The sequence below is a fragment of the Ylistrum balloti genome, unplaced genomic scaffold, assembly GCF_031769215.1.
Source record: "Ylistrum balloti isolate Yb309-2 unplaced genomic scaffold, AGI_CSIRO_Ybal_v1 Utg370638, whole genome shotgun sequence".
Lineage (NCBI taxonomy): Eukaryota > Metazoa > Mollusca > Bivalvia > Pectinida > Pectinidae > Ylistrum > Ylistrum balloti.
This window is the reverse complement of record NW_026782389.1, coordinates 11,125-21,745: the sequence shown is the minus strand read 5'-3', so window position 1 is coordinate 21,745 and position 10,621 is coordinate 11,125. Positions and strand designations below refer to the sequence as shown.

Genomic DNA, 10,621 nt, shown 5'->3' with positions numbered 1-10,621 from the left:
TATCAATAAAAAAAACGGTTGCAGTGACTTTTAGTTTTAGTAATTAACAGAAAGTCTTAGTTTTGTAACATACTATTGGGAAATAGAACGTTTTATATCGTTTTCTCGTAGTGTTTTTTAACATTATAGTCTCTTTAACAATAATGATAATGATAATATACAACATTTATATAGCGCCCTATATAATTTCATAAATCACTCTAAGGCAATTTACAGTGCATGTAAAATTTCAGTCATGGTATCAATAATACATTATATATCTACATATATGTATGATATGCTGATCCGCATGATCACCAGAAAAACACCACATGTATGTACATGTAGCAAAATTTACTAGTCTAAGAAAAAGCACACCTGAACAGATGGGTCTTAACACCCTTTTTGAAAGTGGCGAGTGTTGTTGCTTTCCTGGTTTTGGTTTGTGATGGTAGGTTACTCCACAGTGTGGCTGCAACCTTCCCAAAACATCGGTCACCATAAGTCACAGTACACGACTTAGGCACACATAGCAGGGACTCAGCCTCTGACCGTAATGAACGTGAAGGCTGGTAGGGAGTGACGAACTCTGATAGATAACCAGGAGCTGTTCCATCGAGTGCTTTGTAGGTGTGCATCAGAATTTTGTACTGTGATCTATAATGCACAGGTAACCAATGTAAGGAATGTACCACGGGTGTAATGTTATGTTTGCTAGTACTGGAAACAAGACGCCCATCAGTATTCTGGACTTTCTGCAGGCGCTTAGTTGCCGAGTCTGAGATTCCATATAAAAGGGCGTTCCCATAGTCCAGGTGAGAAGCCACAAGTGAATGTAACAGTGTCTTGCATGCATCCGTAGTGATGAACGGCCGAATACGTCCAATATTCCGAAGTTGGTAGTAACAGCTTTTTGCAATAGCATTCACCTGCTTTTCCATGGTCATTGAACTGTCAAAGTGTCCGCCCAGGTTTTTAACAACTGAAGCTGCCTTAATTCCGATCAATTCAAATTTAAGTCACAAATTATGGGAAATTTACATAATTAAAAAGATAGCGATAATAAACTTTAGCTCTGTCATTGTCCACGTTGGTTTCTTGTCACTGAAATGTTTTTATGATCACTTTAAATATCTAACAGATACACCATAGAACCAAGGGCAACTTATACACTAAACTTCCGTCTCAACTCCTGTTTACACTATCAATAAGGGAAATAAGAATTATGTAAGGATTGATGTACGTCGAACAAGATTTGAATAGCCCACTCAATATAATTGACTTCACTATCAGCATTTCCTCCCCTCTTCCAACAATAAATTTCGCAGAAGAAAAGCCTGTTACGCTTTCAGCAAATTGCGACTTGTGAAAAAAAAAAAGATGGCGGACCTGGTAGAAGCCGACGATTCATCGTCTCCTGAAAATTCTGTGTTATGCGAAGATACACGTCCGAAGGAGTACTATGAACTCCAACCAGTTCCCTTACAAGTCTTTGGCGATGCTTTGTGACAATAATTCTCAGGACTTTGATGTATTTACTGATTGTTTTGATACGGATAAACAGGTGAGCTCTATGCATGAATGTGGTAATGATCTGGATAGTACTCTACTTGACTGTTCAATGACCCAGTCTCCTGATGATCCCTTTCCAAACTCGTGTATTCCTGATCAGGCATTTATTCAAAGTTTGGATGACGGTCTGTTTAATTTGGCAAAAGACTCGTAAATTTCTAAACTTTTGAAGTTAACACATAGCTCATTGACTCCATTACCTGGTATAGGACGACTCTATTGAACAGAGCGAGAACTATCGAGGGGTGCCCCGAAGGGGATCTTGTTACCAGGAAAAGCACCCAAAGAGGTGGTTCTAGTGCTAAAAAATATACCAGAGACTGTTACATACTGTACCAGTTCCTCCATGGTGATAAAACTGACATCGGGTCTATATTTACTCGTCAGAGACAGAAGTTAGACTCCATCACACCAGACACTGCCTTAGTCAATCATAGCGTGGCCGATTTAGCATGTACCGTGCATAGTTTAGTCGAGAGAGTTTCATCACTTGAAACTAGCCTGCAGCAATGTCTTAAGCGTGAAAAAGACTCTTCGATAAAGATCCTTAACCTAGTGTTGGAAAACAAGAACTTTAAAACAAAGTTAGGTTATGTAGAAGAATCAAGCTACAAGGCCCTTTTCTGGCACTACTTTTCCATCAGATGGAAGTTCTTATGTGATTTGTAGAAAGGACATTGAAAAAATATCGTCTAAAGTGAGCTCCCCCCTCCATCCAGGAGGTCCGCGGCGGATAATGACATTTTTTGTTGGGGCATATCTTCGTCTGGGGTTTCGGTCTCTGGAATCAGCATGTTCAATTCCAGGAATGGCCTGCTTTCTGCGAAAATTGTCGTACCGAGATCCCAAGCGCATATTCTCGAAAATCAAGATTTCTGGCCGAGAGAAATTAGGTGCAGAAGATGGCTCCATAACAATCTATGGCGCGACAAAGTAGAACAACAATCGGTTTCTTCATTCAGAGATATATATGAACCGGAAAACTTGTAACATTCTCCTGTCAGTGGTAACTCTGTGGCTTATCATGTCCTTGTCTGTTTTTACGTGGAATGTAAGAGGGATAATCTCGTCGTCACTTTGTATTCATAGACTATTGTCAACTAACGCGTGTGATATAGCTCTTCTTTGTGAACTTCGACTCCCGGTTAGTTTCCATGCAGTATTCATGAAAAATACCTTCCCAACGCTTATGGATAAGAACTATAGTTCCATATGTTGTGGCAATGGTGGGCTTATATTTCTCGTCCGTAAAGATCTGTGCTATTCTATAGAGGAATTAGATATCAGTCAATCAAATCGTGTCATTGGTTTGAGTATCCATCGTGTCAATTCGTCGCCTCTTTTTGTGTGTTGAGTTTACTTGCCAAGTGATTCAAATGTACAGGAATTCTCAGAAGCTGTCGATGTCCTTGGTGATATAAACTCCCAATATGATACGATTCCAATCTCGCATTAAGCGCGCCGTAAGAAAACTCTGATTGATGAGTTGATTTCCTCCAATAATCTTATTGCTCTCAATACATCGGATATGTGTACTGGTCTTCCATACACCTTCGTACCACTTGAAACTACTCTTGACTATATCTTAATTAAAGACGCTATGATTGACTGTATTGAGTCACACAGAGTTTTCTCCTCTCCCAATACAGACATAGCGTCTGACCACTCTGTTTTGGTATGCTCTATCCGTTCGCCAGCGATTCTACACTCAGTGATTCCGATCCCTAGCTCGCGCCCTAACTGACGGAAGTGCAATGTTGATAGCCTGATACAGTATCAGCTAGCAGTGGATAACATGTTACAGCCGTATACTGACTTTGTCATCAGTGTGCCGTCAGATATTGATACATTCAATGGTATTATCACGGACACTTTGATCTCCTGTGCGCAATATTGTATTCCCTTATCGAGTTTCAATCCACGATTAAAACCGTGCTGGAACAGGGATGTTAAAGCTGCTCACAAGTTTGCACGTGAACGTCTGAAAGAGTGGATAGAAGATGGAAAACCGCATGGCTTCATGCATCCTGCCTTTCGACGCTACAAGGCTGCAAAACGAGCGATCAAAAATGCTCAGCGCGGTGCTTATGAAGCATACCTACTTTCCCAACTGCAAAATTTAAATGATGCAGCAGACTGTGACAATAAAACCTTTTGGCGAGCTCTGAAGCAGTTCAAAGGTCACTCTCCTAGTACCTGTCCGCCATTGAAAGTTGGCAGTGAAACTTTGAGATCTCCCGTCGACGTCGCAGAAGCATTTGGTAATTACTTTCGGAATACATATCAAGTAAATGCCGGTTGTGCGGACCCAGTTAACCTTGAGATATCTTATTTTCCAACCAATTGTCTTGACTCCGATATTCTTAATATGACGGCGATTTTCTCTTAAACTGAGCGAGCTATCAGAAGTTTGAAGTTACGGTAAGCACCAGGTGCAGATGGTATCCAAAATGAACATATACGATACGGAGGCCGCACGCTTATCTTATGTATACAGAAACTCTTCACCAGATGTATTGAGCTGGAACATGTGCCTGTAATTTGGAAAATAGGAATTATTCTTCCTATTTTTAAAGGTGGTAAAAAGTCACGTGGTGACCCTTCTAGTTACAGACCAATCACCCTTTTATGTTGTATGTATAAGCTCATCAGTACTCGTTTACAGGATTGCCTTGACACTTCTGTTCGGCCATTTCCAAATGCAAAACAGAACGGCTTTCGTAAATTCTTACGACGCACGACTGAAACGTTTTCATTATAGGAGACAATATACCACAATATCGAATTAAATAGTGAAGTCTTCTTGGCCTTTCTGGACATAAAAAAGGCTTTTGACACTGTCTGGCATTCAGGTCTCATGCGTAAACTCTTCCTTCTCGGAGTCAAAGGTCCTCTCTTCAAAACAATCATCGATTCTTATAATGACATGACAAGTGCCGTGATGTGGCATGGGATGACGTTACAATGGTTTCCTGTTTGATCGGGGGTAAGGCAAGGAGGGGTCCTATCTACGTTTTTATATCAAACGTACATCGACAAATCGACAAATTAGAAAATAGAAATCACGGCGCAAAGGTGGCGATCTTAGATACCGGAAACCCAACCTTAGCAGACGATATAGCTCTTATAAGTACATTCCCACTCTCACTTCAATGACTCCTGCTTTTTTTTAAATCACATGTTCCTTTATCACAATCTATTCGGATCAGGTAAGCTAAAATGGTTTATCGTCTGTATACAATGTATTGTAGATTTGTACGTACTAGAGTACTTACTGAACCTCTATTCTTAATTAAATCCCTCAGCACCAGAATGCAGGCATTGGTAGGTTTTCTAATGTCTCTGAAATAAGAAATGAAAAATTGACAAAAATATCCCAATGATGCATTAAACAGCGTCAATTATATTTAGATGAAGTTCATAAAAAGCAATGGATCCCATTGTTTGATCTTTATTTGCCCTTTGAAAGTTGGATATTTTCTCTTCTTTTCTCTACTCTTCTATGTGTTTGTTCTTAATGATAATAAATTTGAATATTCCCTTGCAGAAATGGCGATGAAAATCGTAACCTGCCAAAACCAAGACGGTCGCTTGGAAGTCATTTTGTTTTATCAGATGAGTTCTAAAATCACACGGACAAAAGAGACCAAAGTATGTATGAAATTTCAGAGAGATCCATTCAGTAATCCCAAACTCAAACAGGCATAACTAGTTACAAGGAGGAATCTATACCTGAAATTTGAGAAATGTCTTTGCAGTATTTCAATGTCAAAATCCAAGATGGCCTCCTTTTGGCCATATTCTTTCCCTGAACAGTACTAAAATCAAACAGGCACAATTAGAGATCAAGGGCAACATACACATGAGATTTGAGAAAAAGCTGTGTAGTTCTCAAAAGTTAGCTACAACAAACTTCTTAAGTCAAAATTCAAGATGGCCGCTTGTCAGCCATTTCATAATTTTAATAACTTAAAAAAACGAACGGGTACAACTACGGGCCAAGGGGAACCTACATATGAAATTTGAGAAAGATCTATCCAATACTTCTAAAAATTAGCGATAACTAAATTTGTTTACGGAAGGACGGACGGACCACGGACGTAGGGCTATTTGAAAAGCCCACTATCAGATGTGGGCTAAAACGCTAGTTCAAAATGTCCTCCTCCTTGTGTTATTTCCATTTTAACTGTGGTTGTATCAAAATTCGCTCTTAACATTAAAAAATGTTTGATTAATATTATCCATCATGCAATCTAATGACTAATTTTGACTTTTCTTTCTATCACTTTGGATTTTGCGTATTCGCCTCTTAGGCTTCAAAGTACGATACTGCTGTATGATGACGTTTTATTCCTTGTATTTGTATCAAAATGTGTTATTGACCTGTATCTTTTGTACAATCTTTGATTAAGTATTACAGACTTGATAGAAAATGATGAAATATGAATGTATGTCTTACGTACACACTGACGTGTATCCTATAACTAGGTCTACAATCTAAATATAGATTTTATGTCATCTCCTGATTATATGTATGGTCTATAAATAGCTTAACAAAAATACTTTATTTGAATCTAATACTGAACACCTGCAATTATATGTCGCAATCTGATTATCATGGAAGTGGTATTGATGATATCTATGATAATTATGATGACATGAAAATAACAAATACGCAGCTATATGATATATATTTTACGTCACATGTGTCTACTTAGTTCAGTTCTATCACAATGGTATTGTATTGTATCTATTCTAAAATCACGGCTGACTCTGAAGAAAAATCATTTGCAATTTAACGAGAACATCTCGTTTTTTTGGGTTTTTTTTTTAGAAAGAATGGAGATTCCTCCAAAGGGGTAGACGCACTAGACGGTGACCTAGATGATTCGATCGAGAAGTTAGCGACCTTTTAGTTTTTTTAAGGCTATTTTGTGGTTTGTTACTTGCTATTGAAATTGAGTCCAAAAGTACCTGTAACTGGGACCGTTGTGTGTTACATCGTTTTGTCTTATCAGGTTTTTATTTCTCTTTACGTAAAGCAAGACATTCAGATATCTGAAATATTGTAATCAACTTTACGATATATTTCAATATGTTTTATGTTAATAATAAAAATAATAATAATAGTCTTTTTTATACTTGGTAACAGAATGAGTCGAAGACTCGTCTACCTTCTGGTCAAGTATACATAAAATGTACAATAATTACAAAATGTACATAAAACAGAGAAACATTTAAGAAAACAGGAAAAAAGTGCATCAGTTAAAGAATCCACAGCAAATTAAGAGGAGTCCATAAAAAACGTTTTGGCACTTTGTTTAAAAGATAAAAGTGATGATGCGTTTCTCACGGAATCTGGTAAAATATTCCAGGTATATGGTCCCCGATAGGTAAAAGATTTCTTATACAATGCAGTCTTAAAAGCAGGTAGATAAAATATGTTATTAGATGATGATCTAGTAAATCTGGACTGGACATCAGAAGTATATCTAAAATTGTACAGATACTGGGGAGCCAGACCGTGTAAAACCTTGTACGTTAAAACTGATTGGATGTACATCACTCGCTTTGTAAAAGGTAACCAGTTCAGCTTCTTATACATGTCACTGGACAGAGTATTGAAATCACACTTCAAGATAATCCTAGCGGCTCTTTTCTGGAGTTTTTCGAGCTTGGCTATATTATTATGTGAAGTATTGCCCCAGATATTTACACAATAGTTAAAATGTGGATTTACAAAACAGTTAAAGTATGTTAAACAGGAAGACTGGCTAAGAAACACTCTCAAACGTTTCATTTGAAAATGTAAAAAGATAGTTTTTTGTACACATTGTTAACTTGGGTATTCCAAGACAAACAATTATCTATGTAACAACAACGTGGTCGTGGACGCTTACCTCATTTCCTATCAAGTCGATTAGCACATTATGATATTACATTTCCCTCTCTTTAACGAAACAATAAAGTGCATTAGGACATTAAATGAATTTAACCAAATAATGGTTTTGTCTGATGGTGTCTCTAACACAAATGAAGATCTCTGACTACAGTCCTGTTTACTGAGTATCTCCATTAATTTACGTAATATCAAATAATTTGGACTAGAAATACACTGACTTAATTATAAGAAAATAGAACATAAACAATAAATTTGATATAAGCAGAACCCTGTTCTGCAAGACTGCACGGGGATTATTTTGCCCCAAAACACAGTGCAAGTATTAACTAAAGACATGTTAACATTTTAACAGTTCCAGATCTGATGTTAGAACGCTAAAGAATTATGAGTCAAATTTCTTTGGTGTTTTCACACGTCTGCCAGATCGAGTTACACGCACTGGAGACTTTACAGTTATAGCTAGGTTTGGAGTCCCACTATTACTAGGGTCAATTGTTCTCTGGGTTGATTCTGGTTCAGGTTGACACAGCTCATCATTCATATTCGACTCGATTTCTACGGGTTCATCTAGTTCCTGATCAAATTTTGACGGTCTTAGGAATTTTCTGTTTCTACGGTATAGGCGGTTGCCACTAGATACAATGTACGAGCGCGGTTTTAAGTGTTTCTCAATCACTGTGCCTGGATTCCATTTAGCTGATTTACCAGATTGTGTTGGACTAACGCGTACGGGTTCTCCTACATTAAGAGGAGGCAACTCTTTTACTCCTCTACGATGATCATAGTAAAATTTTTGCTTCTGTTTCTCTTTATCAAAATGTTTCTTAACCAGGTTTGCGTTGTGATTTGGTTTGAGTAAATCTTTGGATGTCGGTAAGATGTTTCTTGGTCGTCTACCCATGAGTAATTGTGATGGATACATGTTAATGCCTTCAAGTGGTGTGGTACGGTAATCAAGTAGACACATCTGTTTGTCTTCATTTTTACGCCAGAGATGTTTTACTATTTGTATAGCACGCTCTGCTTCACCGTTTGAGCTCTGAAAGTGCGGGCTAGGATGTACATCACTCGCTTTGTAAAAGGTAACCAGTTCAGCTTCTTATACATGCACACTTCAAGATAATCCTAGCGGCTCTTTTCTGGAGTTTTTCGAGCTAGCTGTTTCAGATTCAATTCCTATTGACGCACAGAATTTCTTAAACTCATTAGAACTAAACTGTGGTCCATTGTCTGATCTTAGCTTCACTGGAATACCATGACATGCAAATATTGGTTTTAATGCTTCGATTATTGCTTTGGCATTTTCGAATTGAAGTGGAGCTACGTCAATGTACTTTGAATAATAGTCTACAACAAGTAGATATTTCTTTGACTCAAAATCAAATAAATCACATCCAACAAAACTATATGGCAGATCAGGGGTTGGAGTTGGTTTTAGTGGTTCCGCTGGCTGTTGTTTTTGGTATTCATTACACTGTGTGCAGTTAATGACCATTGAGTCTATGTCACTGTTCATACATGGCCAATACATAACTTCGCGTGCGCGTTGTTTACATTTTGACATGCCAAGGTGTGATTTGTGAATAAGTTCCAGCATGTTCCCTCGAAGACTCGGGGGTATTACTAGTCTTAGGCCTTTGTAGATTATCCCATCTAGTACAGATAACTGGTCCCTAGAGTCCCAGTAGGGTCTTACTTCTACCGGAGTTTCACTTCGTGTGTCTGGCCACCCATCTATTATGACTTTGTGCAGTGCTGATAGCTCAGTTTGAGTTGGACTTTTTATTTCTGCATATTTGTCAATACTGACGGACAGCATGTTTATCATGTCTTCTTGCCTATCAAACTCAGAATGCTGATTTTCTGTCTGAAGGAATGCTCTGGACAGTGTGTCGGACACTTGCATTTCTTTGCCTTTCCGGTATATAACTGTAATGTCATACCATTGTAACCTTATCATCATTTTCCGAATTCGCATAGGTGCGGACAGTAGTGATTTCTTAAACAGTTGTTCTAGTGGTTTGTGGTCATTATAAACCTTGACTTCTTTGCCATATATATATCGGTGAAACTTCGTTGCACTGAATACAATGGACAACATTTCTTTCTCAATCTGAGCGTAACGTTTCTCAGTTTCTGTGAGCGAACGTGAAGCATATGCGATTGCGTGTTCTCCTTGCATTAATACAGCACCATTGCTGGCATCACATTCAATGTATACAGGTTTGTTTATATCATAAACTGCTAGAACTGGTGGGTTGGTACACAGACGTTAAAGTTCTTTATAACTTTCCTGCTGTTCATGTTGCCACGCAAACTCTACGTCAGACTTCAAGAGTGTACGCAAAGGAGCGTCAATACTGCTTAAATCTGGCAGAAATTTGGCGAGATATTGGACTAAACCTAGGAAGCGGCGTACCCCTTCTTTGTCAGTAGGTGCAGGCATCTCTAGTATGGCCCTGACCTTTCCTGCGTCTGGCTGTAGACCGTGTTCAGTAATCACGTGACCTATAGAGTTCACTTTGGGTTGCCTTATTTTGCACTTCTCGTAGTTAAGTTTCAGGCTGTACTTTCTTGCACGTTCGACAACTTGCCTCATGATTTTATCATGTTCCTCTAGATCTCTCCCAGCCACAAGTATGTCATCTATGATGGTGAATGCACCTTGGATACCTTCCAACATTTGGTCCATGATACGTGGATAGATTTCTGGAGCTGATTTAATTCCAAATGGGAGTCTGAGCCACCTGTATTTCCCTAACGGTGTATTGAAGGTAGTCAAGTATGAAGATTCTTTGTCAAGTTTAATTTGGAGGAATCCTGATTTTGCATCTAGCACAGAGAATACTTTGGCTTCAGAAATTACATCACCAATCGTTTTCATTGGATGGTGTTCCCTCTTCATGGCTTAGTTGAGATCTTTCGGATCTATACATATCCTAACTTTGCCTTTCCGTAGCGATACTACCATAGAACTGACCCACTCAGTAGGTTCATAAGTCCTTGTTATGTACCCATTAGCTTCCATATCCTTAAGCTTCTCTATTGCCTTTGGTTTTATTGCTGCAGCCAATTTACGAGCAGGGTGTACAACGCCTTTAATGCTTTTGTCGATCGGGATGCAATACTCTCCAGGCAGAGTACCAGTGGTTTTGACCAGTTCTGGGA

The 10,621-nt window shown here is 38.5% G+C and overlaps 3 protein-coding genes across 3 annotated transcripts; all 3 read right to left on the bottom strand.

Annotated features, from left to right (window-relative positions):
* Positions 1-341: 341 nt before the first annotated feature.
* Positions 342-920, bottom strand: LOC132557182 (uncharacterized). Its single transcript, XM_060221679.1, has one exon. The coding sequence runs from the start codon at positions 918-920 to the stop codon at positions 342-344; it is 579 nt and encodes a 192-aa protein (XP_060077662.1).
* Positions 921-8,567: 7,647 nt separating this feature from the next.
* LOC132557181 (uncharacterized protein K02A2.6-like) lies at positions 8,568-9,635 on the bottom strand. The gene has a single exon (XM_060221678.1). It carries the CDS (start codon positions 9,633-9,635, stop codon positions 8,568-8,570), a length of 1,068 nt encoding a protein of 355 aa, XP_060077661.1.
* Positions 9,636-9,725: 90 nt separating this feature from the next.
* On the bottom strand, positions 9,726-10,358 carry LOC132557180 (uncharacterized protein K02A2.6-like). Its single transcript, XM_060221677.1, has one exon. It carries the CDS (start codon positions 10,356-10,358, stop codon positions 9,726-9,728), a length of 633 nt encoding a protein of 210 aa, XP_060077660.1.
* Positions 10,359-10,621: the final 263 nt, after the last annotated feature.

Excerpts from the sequence above, each read along its gene's own strand:
- LOC132557182 (XM_060221679.1), bottom strand. The coding sequence starts at position 920 with ATGGAAAAGCAGGTGAATGCTATTGCAAAAAGCTGTTACTACCAACTT.
- LOC132557181 (XM_060221678.1), bottom strand. The coding sequence starts at position 9,635 with ATGCAAGGAGAACACGCAATCGCATATGCTTCACGTTCGCTCACAGAA.
- LOC132557180 (XM_060221677.1), bottom strand. The coding sequence starts at position 10,358 with ATGAAGAGGGAACACCATCCAATGAAAACGATTGGTGATGTAATTTCT.